This window comes from Polypterus senegalus, chromosome 12, assembly GCF_016835505.1.
Source record: "Polypterus senegalus isolate Bchr_013 chromosome 12, ASM1683550v1, whole genome shotgun sequence".
Lineage (NCBI taxonomy): Eukaryota > Metazoa > Chordata > Cladistia > Polypteriformes > Polypteridae > Polypterus > Polypterus senegalus.
In genome coordinates, this window is record NC_053165.1 from 48,808,229 (window position 1) to 48,831,882 (window position 23,654).

General features: G+C 38.1%; 1 protein-coding gene across 2 annotated transcripts in view; it reads left to right on the top strand.

The window, feature by feature from the left end:
- The window catches only part of cpne9 (copine family member IX), a 672,011-nt gene extending 649,450 nt beyond the window's left edge, over positions 1–22,561 (top strand). Inside the window, exons 21-22 of one of the 2 annotated variants that reach the window (XR_005635832.1) lie at positions 17,399–19,458; positions 21,346–22,561. Coding sequence is in view for 1 of the 2 variants with exons in the window: in XM_039771535.1 (XP_039627469.1) it covers positions 17,399–17,578 (180 nt within the window). In the remaining variant the exon portion in view is untranslated. Of the gene's footprint in view, positions 1–17,398 lie in introns of both variants that reach the window. The other variant, XM_039771535.1, reaches the window with a different exon arrangement.
- Positions 22,562–23,654: the final 1,093 nt, after the last annotated feature.

Genomic DNA, 23,654 nt, shown 5'->3' on the forward strand with positions numbered 1-23,654 from the left:
TTACCAACTGATTATTGTTAATCGCATACAGTATCTATAGAGTCTCTCCGGACCAAACTCATTAGAATGGCACTGGACTGAGGCTTTCTAAGGAATGGTAGTTTGCATCTTACTGAAGGCACCGCTTATTTCACATTCTTTCTGAGTAAGTGAAAGGTGGTTAAAAAGAGTATTAAATTACCAAATTCATGGTTGAATAATATGTAAAAATCAGCTGAAATACTAAAAATAAACTGTCATTTATGTCATAGGGTGGATGATCACCCAGGACCCCATTTAATATGCACAAAAGTAAAGGCTACAGTTGTAACAAAAAAAGGGGGCATCGTCCAGCGCATCTCTCTCAGGCTAAGAGTCGGAATTGCTCTCTGCTGTGGGGCTTCATTTGATTCTGTCATTGGTCCAGAAGTGAATGCCGACTTAAGGCAACACTGTTGTTTAAATAGTCCACGGGGTTGAAAATGCAAGACTTCCTCTGACATCTGCGGTCGTTGTGGGATTCATTCTATGGTCTCCGGGTGTTAGCGATCAGGAATCCCCCCATCACTGGTATCGTTGTGCTCACTTTAACAGTGCCATTTGGATGCTCCCGTACGTGCGACACTTTTTTAGTACAATAGCTGAGTGTGCGAATCTTCATTCAAAAATAAAAAGTGGACACATGACAACATTCTATTATTAAAAATGCTATACTTCCTTAGCCATTTAATTGTTACCATTTCAGAAATTTATAATACTTAAAGTTTTAAAATGTGCCTGAAATTACCAGATTAATGGAATAGATTATGGGTGGCATGTTGTCCAATTACTTAATTTCTGCATCATAGATTCCTCCTATGTCCATATATTGTCCACAATAGATTATCTTCGATTGGCATTACCCACACACCACTAGATTGGTTCAGACCCTATCTCTTAGGCCACACTCAGTTCGTTCATCTTAAAACTTTCACATCCCAACCCACCGCTGTTACTTCAGCTGGGCCCCAAGGCTCTGTCCTCCTCTTCATTATTTACCTCCTTCCCCTCAGCAATATCTTTCGCAAATATTAATATGAATTTCCACTGTTACGCTGATGACGCCCAGCTTTACTTCACTGGCAAACCTACTTTTAACTTTCCACACTCCTTGCTTATTGACTGTATAGCAGAAATCAAATCCTGGTTTTCTTCATATTTTCTTAAACAGTGACAAAACTGAGGTTCTCCTCATTGGTACAAAATACACATTATCCAATACTGATCATTGTTCATTTGTTATTGATAATTCCTCTGCCTCCCCTTCCCCACAGGTCAAGAGTCTGGGTGTCATCCTTGACTGTACTTTATCCTTTCAGTCCCACATCAATAACATCTCCCGGTCTTCATATTTCCACCTGCGTAACATTAATCGTATTCATCCCTCCCTCACTCCCCACACCACTGCTATCCTTGTTCATAGTCTTGTCACTTCTCGTCTGGATTATTGTAATTCCCTTTTCTTTGGTGTTTCTCGCAAATCTCTTTATAAGCTTCAACTGGTCTAGAATTCAGCTGGCCGCATCATTACTAGAACCCCCTCTATTCACATCACTCCCGTCTTGTAGCAGCTTCACTGAGTTCTGGTTAAGTTCCACATTGACTTCAAAATTCTCCTGTTAACATTTAAGGCAATCCACAACCTTGCCTCTCCATATCTGTCCACCCTCCTCCATGTTGCCATTCCCTCCCATACCCTCAGATCCTCTTCCTCCATCCACTTGACTGTCCCCTTCGTTCGTCTTACCACTATGGTGAGCAGAGCATTCAGTTCGCTGCTCCCCAGCTTTGGAACTCACTACCATCTGAGCTTAGAAATATTGAATCATTCTCACTTTTCAAATCTAAACTTAAAACTTATTTGTTTAACACTGCTTTTTCTCTTTGATTATAATTACTCTGTCTGATTTTAATTTTTGCATTTTTAGTTTTGTTTATAATGTGTGTTTTATCTATTGTTCGGTGTCCTTGTGTGCGTAGAAAGGCGCCCACGAATAAATCAAATGTATTATTATTATTATGATTACATAGGTGCCTCCAGGGGCTCAGGTTTCCAACCACATTCCAATAATATGCATATTTCAGTGAATGGCAATTCAGAAATGATACTCATATCTCTCTATTATAAAAGGAAATCCTGGGACGAGACTTTCTCGGAGATAATTTCAGGTCCTGCGAAACGAGACTTTTTTGCCAAGAGATTTTGACAAGTCCCGCCCTCCTCTCAAACATTTACAACCACGCCCACAGTCCAATCACTTCTCGTTCGTGTGAATGCTACTGTCAGACACAGTTCCTGCGCTCTCAGCTCCAAGCAGGGTCAGAAATAAAACACAGAGTAGAAGACAAAGTAGATCGTCGTAAAGAGGTTTAAAAACATTGGCACGATACACATGCAGAGCAAGTTAGACATTATGAAAGTACTTCATTCGAAAGTCTCATAAAACTGAAAGTAAAGATCGCATTAGCACTAACAAATGGACATTATTACGGAACAGCGAAAAGAGATCGAATATATGGACATAGGCGATATGACAGAAGTATGTAGATATTGTTTGGCTTTAAACTTTAAGTTGAAGACTTGTAGATCATCTAATTTGTGTTGCCATCAGGGAAAGTATTTCTTCCCAATGAAGAGGCCTGTCCACTAGAATTAAAATATTTGTTGTTTGGTGAAAGTGAAATCCACATAGTGGCAGAGACGCAAAGTGGCTGGCATGAAGTGAAGGTCAGGGGGTTGGTGAGTAAATCGAGAAGGGGGCAGAGCCCCCTAGTTAAAAAAAAAAATTCCTGCCATGGACTGGCACCTCATCAAATGCTTTTTGCTTCCTTGTGCTACCAGAACAGTATTTCTTTTTTTTTTTTTTAACTACCTAGAAAAATGAAATCCTAAATGTATTTCAGCCAACCGCCGCATTACAATGTTAGATGCCTTGAAGAAAGCCTCCAGTTTTACAATGTACCGCTACCCCGTTTTCTTAGAATGTGCCATTTTTCAGACAATCTTTTATTGTGTCTTGCTAGTTCTCTAGAAGCTAATGGAAAGCACTTTATACTTTGTAAAGACTCACTTGTCAAAATACCCTGCAGTTCAATACACTCCAATGGAACACACTGCAAAGAGGAAGGAAAGAAAAGCTTCAGCAGCAGACGCTCACTCACAGAAGGGTCAGTTACATGTAGTTAGTGTTTAGAGGTAGAGAAAAAGATGATATTGGCTTTTCTGTGCTCCAGTGGACAAAGAAAAAGGAGTTTAATTGGAACTTTTGTGTTCCACCATTTATTTCTGACTCCGACTAGTTGAAATCGGATAAAACGCAGCCGTACTTTATGCATCTGCATTTAGCCTGCATGTAGTGAGCAAATGAATTATCAGGCCTTCGTTTTAGTCCATGGGGGTATATGCTGATTACTCACATCATGGTGTAATGATACTTGTATGGCAATGAAGGGTGTCTCAGTCCAAAATCATCTTATTTAAATTAAGAGCCAATGAACAGATGACGCTTGCATGGCTGTTGCTTACAGCAAGTCTAAAAGATTATGCAGACAAAGTACTTATCAGTAGCTTCTCACATATTTACCATAATGGGGAACTGAAATGAACTCTTTGACAGAATTCTCCCCCTGCCTTTTACCAATTAGATTTTCAAATGTCACACATTCAGACAGCTGGTACTTTTCATAATGTCAAAACTCAACCTGTGGATTGCATGAATATTTTAATACATCTCTGTGGGGGCAACAGACATCATGCGTTAACAGCAGGTTGGGATAAATGAATCCATCAGATACATTTTATTTAGAGACTCTCGACGCTGCTCTTAGCACATTCCACCCAAATGCCTGTTGTGTGACTATCATACAGGTGAAATCACTGAAAACTGGAAAAGCGGTTAGGAAGTGAACTGTTTCTGATGTGTGAGGCCCACCAAATGAAGTTATGAGTACAGCAGAAGTGAATACCATAATGCTAACCTGTTTGCCTCTCATTCTTCCTACACTTCTGTATGTAACACTTTAGGGGCTTCTAAAACTCAACTTGATGCTATTTTAGAAGAATTAAGTGGGTAGGACTGGTGAGCTTTGGTGGGCTTAATGGCCTGTTCTCGTCTAGATTATTCTAATGTACATAAGAGCACTGTTTCTGTGCAAAGCCATTTCCTTTCCTAAAACAAGACATACATTTTTGGATGGCCAGCTTTTCACACATTGTGTTGCTGAGGTCTGTAGCTTATTCTTATGGGGATGGTTTCATCCTTGAATGGTAAAACAAAGCACCAGAAAGCATACCAATCACGCAATTTAGCACACGAAGATCATTTAGACAAGCCCGGCAAGAATGTGAGTAGGAGTTGCAGCTCTCTTGATTCCTTTGACCCTCAATCAATTAATGCTTACTATTTTCTTGCTTTTGCATTACAGGTGTCATGATTAGAGTTGAAATTTGAGGTCTTATAGCCTTTTCCTGTTATGGAAGCCATATTTGTGTACCGTTGTCAGGATCATGCCCCCCGTTTTTAGGGGTGTGGTCTCCAAGGTCATGACCTCAAATTAATCAGCAGATGGGATAACACTTCAGCCTTTTGCACTGAGCCTGATCCAATCAGCGGATTAAACCTTCTAATCCCTTTTGAATTCTATTTGTGTTTATTTTTCATGTCTCGCCTGGTTTTGGACTTTTTGTCTGATATTTTGACTCTCATCTGGGTTTTGGTTGCCTCATTTTATTTTTGTTTTTCTTTGTTTTGCCTTTTGCATCCATCTCCAAGTTTAACTCAAGAAACAAGTTATCTGTTTACCTCCCAAGTCGGGACAATAAGATCATTGGACACAAGAGCTTATAGTGGCTACATTTGTTACAACAAGCCTAAGGGGAAAAAAATCAGCATATCCAAATTTAACACATAATGTAAACAATGATAATATTTAAAAATGTGGGGAAAACAAAGAAAAATGTTGTTTTATTTAACAAAAAGGAAAGACAATAGCATAAAACATCAAAAAAATCCAATACAGTGAAATATTCTTCAGTTTATTCCACAGCTCTGTGTTCATGAACTCCTTCATTTTGACTCCTGCATCTCCCATTTCATCAGATTCCCTACAACATTTTTATTTTTCATTCTCTAAAAAAGATTTTTGTTATTCATTTTTTTGTATATATTACTTTCTGCTTTGTTCCACATTTGCATTGTTGGATTTTTCTAGATGAGGTTATTTAATTTTTTACCTTATTTATTCTCTAATATGTGGCAGCACAGTGCCACAATAGTACCACTGCTGCCTCGCAGTACGGAGACCAGAAATTTCACCCCATTTGGCTTTTTTCTTTTTTTTAATTTTGCAATGTATTCATTTTCATTTTTCATCAATTTGGCGCACTTTCCCATTGTTCACCGGAGGCAAGTGCCTTGTTTGTTTCACCTTTGTCCTGGCCCCGTGTGGCTGCAGCTTTTTATTTCAGTGACTTTCATGATCAGGGAATCATTTTACCGCTTACTGATCTTATTGTTTAACTAGATGGTCTATTTTCTTCTTCCTCTTCTATCTTAATCAGCATTTAAAATTTTTTCTTAGTAGATTAACATTTTGTCACACATGTGTACCACAGCGTCACCTTCCGGGCTCACCTAAATTAAGTAGTACCACCCCAGGACAAAAGAGGGTGCTGCTGCTAACAGACTTGTCTCCTTCTTCCCTCACAGTCTTGAGAAAGTGCCCCCTAAAGAGCAAAAAACTGAAATAAGCCCCTTCAGGTCCACACAATGTATAAACAGAGCAAGAAGATGCTGTCACATACTGAGGTGGACCTTGCTTCTGTGCTGATTCAAGCCTGAAACCAAAATCACAATGTCCTACTAGGAGAACTGTTTTCTATTTTAAACAGCACATTAAAGTGCTTCATTTTCTTTACCTTTTCTGCATTTTTTATTCTATTTAAACAGGTGTCACAAAACACACAATGAGACATAGAAAGGTTTGGGGCAGCCACCCGTATAATGTGGTATCCTGGCTGCAAATCATCTTTTTAAATGATAGCACTGTTGTACTCAAAACCAAGTCCAATACAGAACTGAGGGAATAGAGAAAAGGTGGAGGCTTTTAAAGGTGGAGACAGGAAGTGAAGTCAAAGGGGTTGGGCTCATGAAGGTCTTCTGTCATTGGTGCGAGCCCAGGACGTGACATCCCAGGGGCCGGAGCCGGCAAGGTCTCCTTCCATTGGCTCGGTCCCGGAAGTCACGTCAAAGGAACCAGGTGGAATCTCCTGTGAATGGTCTGCAGGCAAGGGAGAAAAAGAGTCAGTGCACTCTGCCACATCCCGGTATGTCTTGGAACTGTCCTTACTCAAGCTCTTTAGCTGCCTCCCATGCACACGTGTGTGACACAGGGTATGTTGCCCATTTGGCACCCCTATCTTGTCCTGATCCATCATTTTGCCCCACTATAATTTAGATGAAATTTAGAAAAGTTAGTATTTTTGCCATTTATTTTCTTATTAATTGACGTTTCTGCTACGGGCTTTGCTTCCTTAACAGTATCCTAATATAACAACAGTTAACAAGCAGTGGAGCAGACATTGAGGCAGACATGCTAAAAGGCTGCCATTAATTCAGTATCAGACCCACTTGTGAGGTAACAGCTTAAATAACTACAACACCTGAGAAAGAGGAAAGGAAATCCATCATGATGATGAAATTAATTCTTTTAAATCCAGGATACCCTAAATTATCCCAACATAATATAAATATATATATATATATATATATATATATATATATATATATATATATATATATATACACACTAATGCTTCAGAAATACAAACTTAAAACATAGCAATCCCAGTTATTTTAATATTTGAATTGAAACTAAAACATTGGGAAATAGAAGTTGCTCAATTAGGGTAGGTTCAATGAAAACTTAAATTGGTTGGAATAAAAACCTGCAACCACATGGGTTTTGTGATCCACTGACCCAAAATGGTGTGAGGCCTCCAAGAATTGCCAAGGAAGCAGGCTAGAATTCTCACATGCCCACCAAGAGAGGGTGTGCCCCAAGGCAGCCTGAGCTCCCACTTCAGTGGCTGGTTTTGGCCTACACTGTTCAAAAACATGTTTAGCTTCAAAATTTCAAAAATATATGTACTGTTCACAAAATTTAGCCCGTATCCCACCAGAGAATGAACAACCATAAACCTCCAACTTGTGGAAGAAAGAGCAAACAAAGAAATCTTTATTAAAGATGATGTATTCCACAAAAATCTAAATTAAATACAGTGGAACCTTGGATTGCGAGTAACTTGGTTTGTGAGTGTTTTGAAAGATGAGCTAAAATGTTTAATAAATTTTGACTTGATAAACAAGCGAGGTCTTGCAATACGAGTAGTACGTATACGCTTTGTCTGCTGAGTGTCACGTGATCACAACTGAGCTGATGGTTCTTCTCTTTCTCGCTACGGGATTGTGAGTAATCATCTCCATTTCTCGGGCTCAGTCGGCGTGCCTCACTCATATAGTCAACATCCGTATGACCGTATACTGTTTACTACAGCATTGTGACCACGTGTGTGTGTTGTAACATGTGAGTCTCTGTCTTGCACCCCAAAACACAAAGCTGAGTCTCAATACTTTAGCGACATCAGCTTTATTAAGCTTGAAACAGGAACAGCACGGTTATTTATTGTAGCCGGATCTGCCACTCTCCTATACACAGACACAGCCGTCAGGCAAGGTCGGGGACCAGTTAGTGGCCAAGTAATACTGTGCCCTGCGCATTTATAATGTTCCTTGTTTCTTGTATCACCCATCAACGGCAGGTGCTTATAGCACGTCCGTGATCAAATCGGATTCGCTTTTACGGTGAACTGCTACAGTGCTGGGAGCCTGCGGTTGCTTCGGGACGCTATTCCTTGTGTCGTCCTGTTGGGTGGAATCCCACAAGAGTTTAGAAACAACTAAATACAATTACAAGAAACAGCAATAACTAAAAGGAAAACTCACCAACCACAAAGTGCATACAATGTACTGCAAAAAACAGCTATTCCTATGAGCCTTCACAGGGCTAAGAGCAGACCTTCAACAGAGATTGACAGGAGGCTCTGTTATGAACTAGAGAATTCTAAGTAAAATAGTCTCAAAAAATCTTGGAAATGTCCACTACAGGAAGGAAGCCGTCAAACCCCAGCTAGTCACAATTACGGAAAACATTAAAGCCTTATAAATAAAAAGAATTACTTTAAAAAAAAAGTGCTCTGAAAAACAGTGGAGCTCCAAAGAGCACAAGAGGCAATTCTGTATCAAACAATATTCCAATGCACAATACAAAAATAATCAGGAGTTAAAATCAAATGAGAAGCAAAAAACACCAGCAAACTCAACAATGGCAGCAAATTCAATAAACCGCAAGGGACTGTGGGTTTTACTCAACCTTTATAGGGTTTAGAGTAATTCCTTGCGGTGATAGGCAGGTGGTCCCACCTCTTGGGGTTAGGTTAGTGGAGATTGCTTCCCAAAGGGGAAATATACAGACACACTGATTTAAGTATTAAATTTTAATTTCAAACAATTATAAATACAACCAATGAAGTCTCTAATAAAGTAGATGTTGTTTGTCATACAGTGTTGAATAAATACCTACTATAAATATATTACTCACCCTAATTACAATTTTATTAAACATTTATAAATATCAGAAATGATCCACTGTATTGTAAGTGTTTTTTAAATAATTTTAATAAGGTGTATAAATATTTTCATAGTAATGATGTCTAGATTTAAAAATGAGTTGTTCAGTTTCTTTAGTTGTTAAGAGGTTGAGCTCTGAATGTAGAGCCTGCCTTTTCCTATGAAGAGCTTCACTTGGACACCTGGCATGTTCTTGATCTATTCTAGTATTTTGCTGGGTAGCTCTGATACCTTCTTGGTTTCCAATTTATTTCTGTGGGATAGATATGAGATAATCTGTCCTCTTAAGAAGGCATTCAGGGTTTCCCAGAGTATTCCTGCAGAGACTACTGAGGATGTATTTGTCTGTAGAAAAATACTGATTTGTTTTGATATAAATTCTGTACAGTTCTTGTCTGCTAATAGAAGTGGGTTAAGACGCCATCTGCGAGATGAGTATGTGGGTAATAATGATTTTAGCTCCAAGATCAGAGGGGCATGGTTGGAAATAACAATATGCTCTTGAGTTTGGGTTTAGAAATCTCCAGGGGTCTAATAAGTTGTGGTCACTTACAAACTGTGTAATTGTCTTTGCAGTGTTAGATGTCATCATCCCTTTTGCAGGAGACCTATCTAGGTCTGGATTTAAAACACAATTAAAGTCCCCAGCCATTATGATTTTATGAGTGTTCGCATTGGGAATGGATGCAAATACATTTTGGATGCACATTGGGTGCATAAACATTTATCAAAATCACTTTACAATTAAATAAATTACCCATGACAATCATGTATCTCCCTTCAGGATCAGATGCAACATCTGATACTACAAATGAGAATGTTCTGTGTATAAGAATTCCCACACCTCTAGTTTTTTTGTAAAGCTGGAATGGAACATTTGACCAGTCCAGTCTCTGTGCAGCCAAAACTGATACTTGCTTAATTAGTGGGTCTCCTGTAAAAATACTATGTTAACGTTTAGACCTGTTAGGTGAGGGAATACTTTCTTTCTTTTTAATTCGTGATTTAGGCCTTTAACATTCCAGCTCACAAAGTTAACTGTCCCATCTTGGAGACATTGATTCTGAATTTTTGATGTCATTTTGTAGTCTTAACCGAAAGTGAGACAGCTTTGACCTTAATCTGCAATTCTCCCAGGGATTATTGCCATGCTAACTATTGTTATGTTGGTAATTATAATTATAAGGATTAAAGGATAGATCAGAAATAGCTTGCTCTCTTTCTCTCCCCCGCTGGTATCCCCACCCCCCCCAGTTGTGCTTCCCCACATAAGACCGGACCCCACTTCACAAGTTCCCAGTCCTCTGACATACCTAGAGACAGAGCACGTCTAAAACAAAACAAGCCCCCAGCAACAGCGTATGAGGATTAAAAGGCAGAGATATCTATTGTCAATACAGTCTAAATTTTATAAGCATAAAATATAATCTTCAACAGTCTTGAAATATTAAGATAGTAGACCCAGTGAATGGGGTTAAAACATTTTAATAAAATTATTTAAAGAAACACTGTTGAAAACAATTAAAAATTAATATTATAGTTTAAAAAGGGACTAGTCTAGAGTTATTATTATTTTCCCTGGTTATTGATGTAACATCAGGGCTCTAATTATAAACTTAACATTAGGGATAAATATTCATTTTTAACTTTAGGGTTGAAAGTAGGGGGAGGATGTCTATTTAAAAATATATAGTCCAAAATTACAGGATTAACATAAGGGCCCCTTTTACTAAAAACACAAGGGACATGGCAGAACAAGCACTCACAAATAGAAACTTAACAATAAACAAAACTGATAAATACATAATTGTACAAAGAATAAACATAAACAACAACTACATAAATGGTAATAACCAAAAGACCAAAAATGAACAAAATGGACATAAAAGAGGAAATTACACAAGGCAGTCCCCAGCTCTAAAGCTTATGATCCAGCCCTGGCAGGAATCAAGCCTTGATGACAGCCTAAGCCATTGCGGAGCCAACTTAGACACACACACTTATTTATAAGATGTGGAGGTCGAGTTATCAGTCAAACTACCAAACAGATCTTTTGGAATCATCTAAAAAGCCCATATAGCAAAATCCTTGACATAAGTTGTTAATATATTCTATTAACCATCAAAATTGTACATTACTTTGTTTTATGAAAAGAAAAAGAATAGATAACAGAAAAAAAAACTAATAACATTTATCTAACCTTGATAAAGAAACATTCATCCATCCATTATTCAACCTGCTATATCCTAACTACAGGGTCACAGGGGTCTGTTGGAGCCAATCCCAGCCAACACAGGGCACAAGGCAGGAAACAAACCCCGGGCAGGGCGCCACCCCACCACAGGGCACACACACACACACCAAGCACACACTAGGGACAATTTAGAATCGCCAATGCACCTAACCTGCATGTCTTTGGACTGTGGGAGGAAACCCACGCAGACCCGGGGAGTGAACCTAAAGAAACATTAAAATGGCAAAATAATAAAAACATAGATTTTCTGAATATAAGTCATATTTAATTGGTTACTGGCATTAAACTATTTGAATTAATCCATAATGCGGGTTATGGTGACATTATAGTAAGTTGAATAGTAAGTAGGGAAAATTTTCCATAAGTTCCATAAATGCTGGGTAGGTGCCTGGGTGCTGCCCACTTCAAATGCTGTTTTCCACTGGCTTTGTCCATCTTTCTTTGTTGCATGGCAACACTAATCTTGTAGCCATCATGTAATGGAAAGGGCAGGGGAAATAGAAACTCTAGTTTAGTTCAGTTCTCTATCATTTTTGTCAAACATCAACTCAGCGTGACCTTGTGACAGTCTTTCTGGTGCAGAGACGGAGTCTCAAGTGTGGAGAGCAAAATGATGTACTGTATTGCTGCCCTCAGATGGCAGTGTGAACCAGATTGATCGCGCAGATCTGGGGGCACTAGAGCACAGAGAGGAGTCATAACTGGACCAGGAACAAAAATAAAAATAATTCTACTGTAGTCTGTAAAATGCAAAGAAATAATAATAAATGAAAAAATAAATGATTAATAATAATAAATAATAATAATAATGCAGATGCTTAAGGCGAATGAAGGCAAGTATTTACCCAAGGTGTTTTACAACATTTGTGATACAATTGATTACATTTCTTATGTTTGTCTAACTGGAGCTGGACAGGTGAAGTGACTTTCTCACAGTCATGCAGCGTCAGTAGCAAGATTTAAACCCATAACCTCCTTGTCCGAAACCTTTCCCCACTATGCCACACTAGCAAATAATATAAGTATCCAAAACACGAAACAGAAGACAGAATCCAAAAAGGCAGGCAAGGTGTTAAAAAAGCACTACAGTATCTCAAAATGACAAATTACAAAAAAGTAATTAAAGAATTTTCACAAACTATTTTTTTTAAATGTACAAAAAGAATGAAGAAGAAGGATAAATAAAGACCATCTAAGTAAAAGGCTGAAAGGCACAATGCTAGAGCACTGAAGTAAGTGAGTGGCCCTTTTTATTTCTCTTGACCCTCTCGTCATTTGACCACTGCATGATTAGTGTTGCCAGCCAACAAAGACATATAGGTGTAGTCAAGAACAAACAGCACATGAAAGGATCCTACCAGATAGACAATGTTCAGCCACAAGACAAAAATAAAGTGTATTGTGTGTTGAATACCATGATGCAAGGCATATGTTTGGAGTATAATCTAAACCAGAAAATGCCAGGAGTTGGAGGACAGTATTTAGCAGCAAACTGAGCTGTTGACAACTGAGTCTAAATATGCAGAAAATTTTAGCAAAACAGATAACCGGGGCCTAAACACTTAACAATACAATTTTTATATGCATGTTTTCATACATAAAAGTATGAAGTGCTTTGCAATAATAACAGCTAAACATAATTACAAAAAAAAGTAGAAACTAAACATTTATGGCAGTAGAGAACCTTAATGTCAACCATGGACAGGTGGCCTGGGAAGACAGCACAATATAAACTCCCATTGCTGAGATGTTGGAGGAAATAAGCCTATGGCATTCCAAGGCCGAACAAATGCCAAGCCCACCCTCCAAGGAGGCATTCTACAGTCCATCTGTGTCACCATTAACAGAATAGTCTTACAGAACTCTCTCTATTCATCTTTTGAGCTTCTCAGGTGGCTGCAGCATACTTAGGCCAGCAGGCAGCAGCACAAAGCACTGCCTCAGAGTACTGGAAAAAAAGAAAATGCATAAAAGTAGTGATTAGTGACCAGCCTATAAAACATGGAATATAACTGCATTTAAGGAACAAAATACACTTCCTCCTCACCTCATTGTGAAGCAATGCTAGCAGTGCTAATGATTTCTTAAGTGATCACGAAAGCCTGATTAAAGAGGTGGGTTTTTAGGCGTTCTTTGAAGTATTCAGCTGCATTACCGCCGCCAGGATTTAATTCAGGGGGGTGCATAAAGAGATTTTTTTCTTTCTACGCTCCCCCCAACAAAAACTTTTTTTGTATATGTATGTGCCCATTAAATACCTGCCAATACAGTCGCTATCTCTGAACAGTACAGAGCAGTCAGTTTTTGCATAGATAGATTAACCACTTAAGGCATGACCTAATTTTTAATTTTCTGACAAAAAATCATCGACTTTTTTTTGTTATCATATGATCACTGGAATATAGTTAAAAATGTTATTGATGTATTCAGTGGCATAGGTAGTGCTTTTTTCCTTAAGTTTTTAATGTAATTTTGTAAGCACTTACATACAGCTAGACCTCTTTTACGCGGTTAATAGTTCCGATTTCTGGGAGAACAGTACACTTTAGAGAAAATATTTCAAATAAAAATTGTAGACATTGATAAGTTCTACAACTTTTATGATAAATATTTTCTCTAAAGCATACTATTCTCCCATAAATCGAACTATACAGCGTAAAAGAGATCTAACTGTACACTATATACTTGTATGTTGGTAAAATAGATATAATTATTTTTCGGGTTTTAAAGTATTAGTGGCGTAGAAAGAAGGGGTTGGGGGAATTATAAATTTTAAAAAAAGTTTACATTTTTTTTCGCATTTGCATAATTATTTTGAAAATACATTTTGTAGCTATACACCTATACATATAATAACAATACACAAATAATAGCACGCTCTGAATGCAAAATATTATTATTTACGTAATAATTACAAAATAATGAATGCAAATGACAAAAATATACCACTATCGAAGCTTCAAATTATAATTAGATACTACCTTTTGCTTAAGACACGCCCAGTTGTCTTAAGCAAATGCAGTTGATTGGTTACATAATATGTATGCTCTTATATTATAAGAGCAACCACCGTGTCATACGACCACGTGAAAATCGGACAGTATAAGCCGCGCGTCGTCTCACACACGACGGCATGCCTTAAGTGGTTAATGTGAGTGTTAAACAAGAGTGTCAAAATAAACAAACGAGCGAAAGTATATTCTAAACCGTATGGTTTTTCTCATGGTATAAATATAAAGGTATGTTCATAAGGGAACTAAAATATTATATGACGTTACTGTGAACAAACTTCTATTTTCAGAAAGTTTAAGAAAATTTATTTTAAGAGAAAAAGTACGCGTTCTATATTATTATGAGTGACATAAGACGTTTTTTAATTTCAACCAAGAAGCGCAAGATCGATGATTTAGATGATGGTTTACGTACAACTGCAGATCCTATCCCGAGTACCAGCACAAGCCACGATCAAACTAGCATTGGATCAGAAAGTACCACTGATGAAACTTCGTTGGATGTCAATCCCAATCGCGTCGATATCGGGTTGTACACAAACACCAACTGTCATATTGATGACGAACTTCGTCTGAAGCTGCTGCAGGAATGTTGGACTCCTAGTCAAACGTATGATTTCAAGAAAGATGCAAACCCTGAAGCTAAACGTCTCTTCAGATTGGAATGGCTCAAGACATATCCGTGGTTAGCATATTCAGCCAGTGCAAGAGGACCTTTTTGTCGAGTTTGCGTCTTATTTCGACCTCCAGTTCAACGTGGTCTGCAACAATTTATCCTTTCCCGTGTCTTAAATTTCACAAATTTCATGAAGTTGCACAATCTCACGCCAATTCCCAATGGCACATCAATGCAATAGCTTCTTCCATCCAGTTTCAGAAAATAATGAAAAAACAACAACTCAGTATTCGTGAAATTCTGGATTCAACATACCACAGAAAAATTGAAGAAAATAGAGACAAGCTTGGTCAATTACTTCAACAGTTTTATTTATTGCTCAGCATGAGCTTCCTCTTCGGGAAAAAGTGATCAAGGTTCTGTCTTTACAGATATGTTGCATTTCGAATTCAATCAGGTGATCAAGTTTTAAAAAATCATTTGGAATCTGGACCAAAAAATGCGTTATACATATCCCATCAGATTCAAAATGAGCTGATCCAAACCTGTGCAGATATTCTCAAAGAACAGATAATCTGCGAGGTTAAAAAAGCATCCGTTTTTTCTGTGTTGGCTGATGAGACTGCAGATATTAGTGGAACAAAACAACTATCCATTGGTGTGCGATTTTTGCGTTGCGATGAAGGCACGGGGCAGTTGACAGTGTGCGAAGAATTTCTGGGTATACTCTGTTGACCAAATTGGATGCAGTATCAATCTCAGAAGCAATCCTTCAGTTTCTGAATGATTGTAATTTAGATTTGTCGCGACTTGTCGGTCAAGGTTATGACGGTTGTTCTACGATGGCAGGTAAAGAAGGTGGTGTTCAGAAGCTTATCAGAGACAAGCACCCTAAGGCTTTGTATTTTCATTGTGCCAGTCATATATTGAATCTCGTCATTAATGACTTGAACAATGTCAAAGAAGTTCAAAATGCCAGTGGCACAACTAAAGAAGTAATCAACTTTTTAGAGAGCACTTTACGACGATCTTTGATTCCTAATATTCCTCTGTTTTGTGAAACACGTTGGTCGGCAAAGTATAAAAGTATCAGAATATTTTCTGAGAACTTTTGGTAATTGTCCAAGCGCTAGAAAAGCTTACAGAGGACAGTGCGAACAAAAACACAAAGGTTAAGGCTCATTTGCTGTTCACTGCTATTACAACTCCAACTTACATTTTGGCGCTTTTAGTAATTGCTACTTATTCGCTAAACTCGAACCTGTGTGCAATCAGTTGCAGCAAGTAAATATGAACATTAAAGATGTAACTGCTCATATAATTCAATTAATAGATGTGCTGCAATCCCATCGAGACAATGTTTCTGAAGAGTTTTCATTGATTTTCAAAAAAGCACAATCGATTTGTGAAGAATTAGACATTGAATTAAAACAGCCACGGTTAAATAAAAGGCAAGTTCACAGATCGAATTTACTTTCTGAAAACGCAGAAGAATATTTTAGGAGGTCCATTTTCATCCCTTATTTGGATTCTATAATATCTTCTCTACAAATTCGGTATTCTTTTACACAAGAGAAAGCATTTTCACTTTTACAACTTCACCCAAAAGAAATGAGTAAATTGGATAAATCATCATTTTTAATAGTTCTGGAAGACATTAACAGTCTGTATGGTGATATTCTTCCAAACTTTATATCTGATGCTACCACATGGTATGAGATGTGGAAAAATAAAAACATTGCAAACGAAATTACCGATTGCATGAGTTTAATTGAAGAGGCTACGAAGTTTTATCCGGCTGTTTCCGAGGCACTCAAGATTGGCATGACACTTCCTGCAACAACCTGCAGTATTGAAAGATCTTTTAGCACATTACGGCGCGTCAAAACTTGGAACCGATCTACAATGAGTGACGATAGATTAAGTGGATTATGTATGCTTAGTGTACACAAAAAAAGAATAAATAATTGTCCAAAATTTATCGACAAAGTTGTAGACAAGTTTGGACAACAAAAAAGAAGGCTTGAGATGCTCTTTTAGAAACAAAGTGAATGATTGTTTATGTATAGTTGTAAAATGTAAACGTCTAATTGTAATTTAAAAATTTAAAATAAAAACTATTTTTTCGCGTTTTTTCTTATTATTGAAAGATTTATTTTTTTTCTCCATTTCCTTTTTTTTTCAAAAGCTAGGGGGGTGCACGTGCACCTACTTGCACCCCCCTGCCGGCGCCCATGTTCAGCTGTCCTGGCCCAGGACTTCTAATGGTAAAGTGTTCCATAATTTCGGTGTGTACAACGAGAAAGCCTCCTCACTAGTTATTTTATACTTCACTTTTGGAATACTGAACATACCGGTGTGAGCATCTAAGGGTACAATTAGGAGAGTAGGGCAACAAGCAGTCCCAAATATAAAAATGTTCTAGATCTTATAGAGCCTTATATACAGTAAAAGTATTTTAAAATCAGTCCTATAGAACACAGGCAGCCAGTGCAGTGATGCTAGGACTGGTGATAAATGTTTTCTCTTTCATGTTAACATTCTTGTTTCTGCATTTTGTACTACTTGCAGTCAATTTATAATTTTTGGTATTCCTGATAAGACTGCACTACAATAATCTGATGGCTAAAGACAATTTTTTTAGCATCTTGCAGTGATATAAAAGTCCTAGTGTGCAGTGCTTATTAAGTAAAATAATTCAGTCTTTTGTAAAAAGTCTAATGTGTGTTTTAAAGTTTGAAGTTCTGAATCAGTCTCTTAACCGATATGGACATAAAAAAACTAACTTCATTGTTTTTAATGTCATTTCTAGTTTGTGCCATTTCGAGATTACATTGACCGCTCTGGAAACCAAGTGTTGAGTATGGCCCGCCTGGCCAAGGATGTACTAGCAGAGATCCCAGAACAGTTACTGTCCTTTATGAAATCCCGTGGAATTGAACCTCGTCCTGCCCTTCCTTCATCACAGCAGGCACTTCACATGAGGATCTAGCCAGAAGATCTCTTGGTGTCATTTTAGTGAAGTTCACCTCTAGTAACACTGTGTGCAAATCCACATCTGACGATCAAGAACACAAATGGGTTCAAAGACCATTCTCCCTTCATCGGGCTCTCAGCATTGCATGGATGAGAACCTTTCTGTCTTATAATTCTGTGTGCCTGTCAGTATTCTTTATAGTTGTCCACAGTTTATACCAAAAGTTCTTTCTTCCTCCACCAAGCATGTTTTTCAGCATCTTCAAATCTGATGTATTTCTGACTTTTCACATTCTTCTGTAGAGGTCCTATTAAAGAAGAGAAGATGCTTTTCCCACACTTGGGTCTGAAGAAATGAAGGATTAGATAAGGTTTTGAATAAGTCAGGATGTGCACACTTGGGAATGCCCTTTAAATTTCAACAGTCCCTGCACTGCAGTTGCAAGAAGAGGAGCAAAGTATGGCAGATCAACCATTTTCTGCAGGTCCAGTAGATTTCATAACTCAAGAAAGACCAATGGAAACATTTATTTCTTTACCTTTATGACTGGCCAAAGGCTGTTTACCCTCTATGATGGAATGATGGAAATCATATCAAATTTCAGAAAAAGAAGTGCTATCTGTAACTTCCCTCTGGTTCAGTCAATCTAGCTAGCCTTCTAATTCACCCCATAGAAAATACTTTGATTTCCAGCTACATGTTTTATATACTGCATTTTGATGTATAGTACCTGTCAGAGAAAGTAGTAAGAGGCATGTTTTTTTCAGCCAAACTAACATAGGGTCTGCCATAGTAAAGAAAACCACAAATTACAGGACAAACATTGACCCAACATATCTGAACTAAGGTAGGTAGAAGAGATAAAGGTGGACCCCATCACAAAAGAAATGGACATGAATGGATCCCAAAAGTACTCCCTAAAGGGGTGATATGGTACACAATACCAGTGACTTCAAAATAAGCCCATGGCAGCAGTTTTATGACTTGTGCTTCATCCTTACTAATGTCCTGGACAATGGAGATCATTAACCAGTGCTTTAAGATATGGTCAAGATAAGACAAAAGCATAATTTCAACCACAAGACAACCATCAGAGCTTAATGTGAGTGCAAAAATGTCATCTTGGTTTGTTTTACTTGCAACTGTTAAAGTATCTCCTTTACTATTACCATTAAATAAGCTGTCAGCTGATGTGATGGGGGCACTTATTGAATTAATGGGAATCCAAAAAACACCAGTCTTCATTAGAGGGAACTCTAGGTGTTTGGTGTTAATAACCATTGTTTTTCTCTTCCTTCCAACCAGATATCTTTGTTTCTCTTCAATGATCCTGCCCTTAGTGCTCCTTTCAATGGGTAGTATGAATTGGATTATGGAGGTCTGAGAATATTATGCAATGTCACATCGTCTTTTATTGGTCTCAACAGCTAAAACAAAAAAAAAAGGTCAAATAGCGCCTCAATTTATCTGACCGTAATATCACTCTACTTAAATTCTCGCTATAAGTAATGTGACTCATTTATGGCATGCAATTTTTTTCATTTCAGTAAGTCATCAATCAGTGTTACTTTTGGGGTATATAAAGCCATTTGAGGCAAGCACTGTCATGTAATGTTCTTAAGAAAGCAGTAAAGGACAATATATTAAGATCAAGCAGGAAAAGCTAAGCATGGAATGTATTTAAAAGCAGGGGTGCCAACGGGAAGGGGAAATGGGAGCATTTGTCACTGGCCCTGGGCTAATTGGGGTCCCCAGGACAATCTGTGAGCAAATTTTTTTGTCTTTCCAACAGCAATGTTTGTAACAATATCTGGTGATCGGACATTAGGCTTTAAATGCCAAATGAGGCACGTGAAGAAGATATACTGAACTGACGCCTCTTGAATCACATAAGGGTAAGGGTTCCCAACCTGGGGTGTTAGATGGCATTTCAGGGAAAGGCTGGGTTGCAATTCACTAAAATTAAGTGAGGTGTGTTGTCTGACTTTATCGTTGTGCGGTTGGTGTCTTGCAGTGTGCCTTCATTTGCAGGTCATTTATTAGTTAGTGTGCCTGTTCTAGGGTGTGAAAATAATCAAGTATTGTACGCACAATGAGCCTGTAAATGAGCCACAGAAATGCACCTTCTTACAAGTTCCTTGCTGCGGGTGGACTGTTTGTGAAGGCAAATAACTTTTTTTAAGAGAATGAAATTTGAACTTTGCAATGATCCGTAGAGAAGGCCGAGGTCTAGTATTGATTTCTGTGTAAGCCCTGATGGTGAAATGTCACTGATTTTGAGGTTTGATTGACAAGGGGGTGACAAGGGGGACTGAATTTTAATGCAGCACCTGCCGTTAAAAACCTTGCACTGTTCCAGTGTGGTGTCACTCGGGTCCCAATTCGTTGTGTGGTGGGTGCAGCAATACGCTTTCAGCACAATCTCCCTCTACTGTTTACACACAGTAAATCTCTCCTGCTGGCGGTCCTGGCAGTAGCGCAGCAATTTTAACTGTACAGCTCATCTGTTTTTGAACTGCAGTGCAGGTCTTATCGGGGGACAAAGATCGCTGACTGTGTTTCATTGATTAGTGGCGTGCCGGCACCACTGCTTCACAAAATTCTCCAGTCCCCCGAACCTCTCGATTGTTGATTAAGTGTCGTTTCCTCATGGTGCTTGATTAAATCTCAGCATTATTAAGATTTATAAAGGTGAATTGCTCAATTTACATTTAAGTTGTATGCACTGAGTTAAAAGCTTATGTTTTGAGTTCAATTTGTTCATCTGCAGTACTGTATGTGGTTCAAAAATGACAAATTTGACTTCTTCCTCTTCAAGTGTAATATTAGTTTTATAGGGGGTGCAAACACAAATCAAACATTGCCTAGGGGTACAGGGCATAGAAAAGTGTGAGGGGGAGACCACTGGCTTAAAGAATAAAATGTGAGAGGATTTACCCCGATGTGCTGTGTATTTTCTCACATTACCAGGCTTAACAGTCCTGTCCATTAAATGTGAGCTTGAGTGCCAAGTGAATTTTGAAGATGTTATTATTTGCTTTGTGGTGGACTCTGTAGAAATTAAAGAAGTAAGATTGGGCCAGTTATTTGCTATATTTGTTTTACTTGATGTTAAAAGCATAATTTGCTGCATTTGGTTTCTAATGTTACAAAATACACACATTGATAATATTTTGTCAGTAACGCTTTCATTAAACAGCCATTACATTGTGAGGCTGATGCTGAGGAGATGCCTAATAGAACAGTCTGGGGCCGTGAGATGTGGAACGGTGCCCTTGCTTAGAAAAGCACACATTTACTTAGTTGAGTAAAACCAACAGATTAGGTAAATAAAATAAAAACAGATAAAATTCAAGGTTGGCAAATAATGCAGAGTGGATGTGAATGTGGAAAAATCATAAGGTACAGATGTGCAGAGACAGAACCCAAGGTTCCAAAACTGGATGGCACACAATGCTGAATGTTTTTTTTATTTTTGTATTTATTTGTAGCCCACATTTTGTTGAAGAGAACCAATTTATATTGATAATAATTTAAATATAGTCACTAAATTTCCAAAAGTTTCAATGTTACTGTGAGGTGCTTTATTCCACTACTTTAACCCCTCTAGTATTGCACATTGTTCTTTCTTTCTTATCCTTAATGTTTAACCATCTTCTTTTAAAAGAATATAAAAATGATGACTTTAGCTACTGTATCTGCTAACTATGGTTATTATTCAATACCTGCTACATGTCTTTCTTTTATTGCTGTTTTGCTGATTCCATTCCATCCTTCATAAGGATCATCAAGATGAAGATATCAAGCTCCTGTAGTTTCACTGGCAAGCAGTTCCATATTGGCACTAAATCTTCACAACTCAAGGGACACCAGATGTTTTTTTCTGATCAGAAGATACTTGAACTTGATATCAAATTGTACACCTTAATTGACAGACTACTGTGCTCTTAGTTGTCATTCAGCTTTCATGCTATAGCAGGTCTTTGGTAATAAATATGTTTTGTGTTTAGATCAGTTTGGACATATTTCTGTGGGAATATGGACCTCTGCATTGACATGAAGAATTAAAAACCAAACAACAACTGACAAATGTGAAATCTTTTCTTACATTTCTGTCACCTGGGATACATTTTAAAATAATTGTTTTTCATTAAAAACAATACCTTGTACAACCTACAGTAATTTTATTGCCAGTGAAGAGTAACAGGTCCTTAATATGAATTTTCGTTTAATGAGGAAAGGTGCATTTTCTTTAATGGCCACTAGCAAACTCTTCTCTGTATGCAGGAGGGTTTGTTAATCCGTTAGAAGAGCCGTGAAAAATAATTTGTTCAAGACTGTGGGAAACATGGATTTTAAAATGAAATTTAATTTGTCCTTTGTGAAAGCATTTAGCATTCCCACAAGGCCATTAGCTGTTTACATCTTGTAATCAAAAATTATTTGCTGACTTCAAGGCAAGAATTTGTTAAGTGAGGTAGACCAAGCCTACTGAGGCGCACAGAAGTTTTTGTATGTTTAAAAATGAAATACAAGTGCTTATAAATTATGAAAATGTTTCTTTTTTTAAAAAAGTCCACAGAATATTTCACATAATAAAACAAACCAAAGAGAGCACTTGTGATGAGGCATTTCTATCACATCAAGAAGAGGATACTGTATAGATAACTGTCTGATATGTGACCACTGCACAGCCTCCACTCAAATGGATGGAATCCTAAAATTATAAAGTCAAGAAAGCCCCTTCCAGACTCCGCAAAGCAGATAAAGAGATTGTGACCACGTGAAAGTGAACTAGAGGGACACAGCTTTTAATATTACTACCCTCAACCTCTAGGAGCATGGCTTTGAGTCCCAGCCAAGTTCTTTCTCGTTGGAGTTTCCAAGTTTTCTTCCATCTGTCCATATATTTTAGGGACTCCCTGCTTCCTAAAGACATTTATGTTAGACTGCTTGATTACTACATAGGCCTAGTATGAGCTGGTGTTGATACATATTTAAATTTCAATCGCCTCAATAAGATTATACAAAGCCTTTACATTATATATATATATATATATATATATATATATATATATATATATATATATATATATATATATATATATATATATATGACCACCAGGGAGTGCACCAACCACCCAAACCCGATACAGACAGATGTTAGCAGTGGTTCCAGCACATAACACATTTATTTTGTGGTGGGAAACTCTTCCCAATTGTTCCCACCTGCACAGTTTAGTATAACAAACTTCATCCCGACTCTGGTTCCCCGAGTGAAGTCAGGTGTACCCTTTTATGTGGAACCTGGAAGTACTCTCAGGTGTAAACCCAAAGTAGGACTCTACAGCTCCCCCTGAAGGTCCAAACAGAACTCAACAGGGCTGTGCCAAACTCCAATTCTCATGGAGCACTGCAGGAATCCAAAGCACCTCTGCAACCCAGGGGGACTGCCCTCTAGTGCTCTAGGGGCGACAGTGTCCTGTGCACATCTATACCCCTGGTTCTTCCAGTATATTGACCTCCCAGTCGGGAAAGGACCCCAGCTGTCCATCACAATATATATACACCAATCAGCCACAACATGTAATACACCTTCCTAATATTGTGTAAGCCCCCCTCATGCCGCCAGAACAGCTCTGACCCATTAAAACATGGGCTCCAAAACACCTCTGGAGGTGTCCTGTTGTATCTGACACCAAGACATTAGATCCATGGATCACACTTGTTTTTCCAGCACATCCCACAGATTCTCAAACCAAATGAGATCTGGGGAATTTGGAGGCCAAGTCAACACTTTAAATTCTTTGTCATGTTCCTCAAACCATTCCTTAACAATTTTTGTAGTGTGGCAGGACATTATTATCCTGCTGAAAGAAGCCACTGTCATCAAGGAATACCATTGTCATGGAGGGTCATGTGGTCTGCAAAAATCTTTAGATAGGTGGTACATGTCAAAGTAACATCCACATGCATGCCGGGGCCCAAGGTTTCCTAGGCAAACATTACCCAGTGCATCACACTGCCTCTGCCAGCTTGCCTTCTTCTTGTAGTGCATCTGTATCCAGCAGGGGGCACTAGATCCATGGTT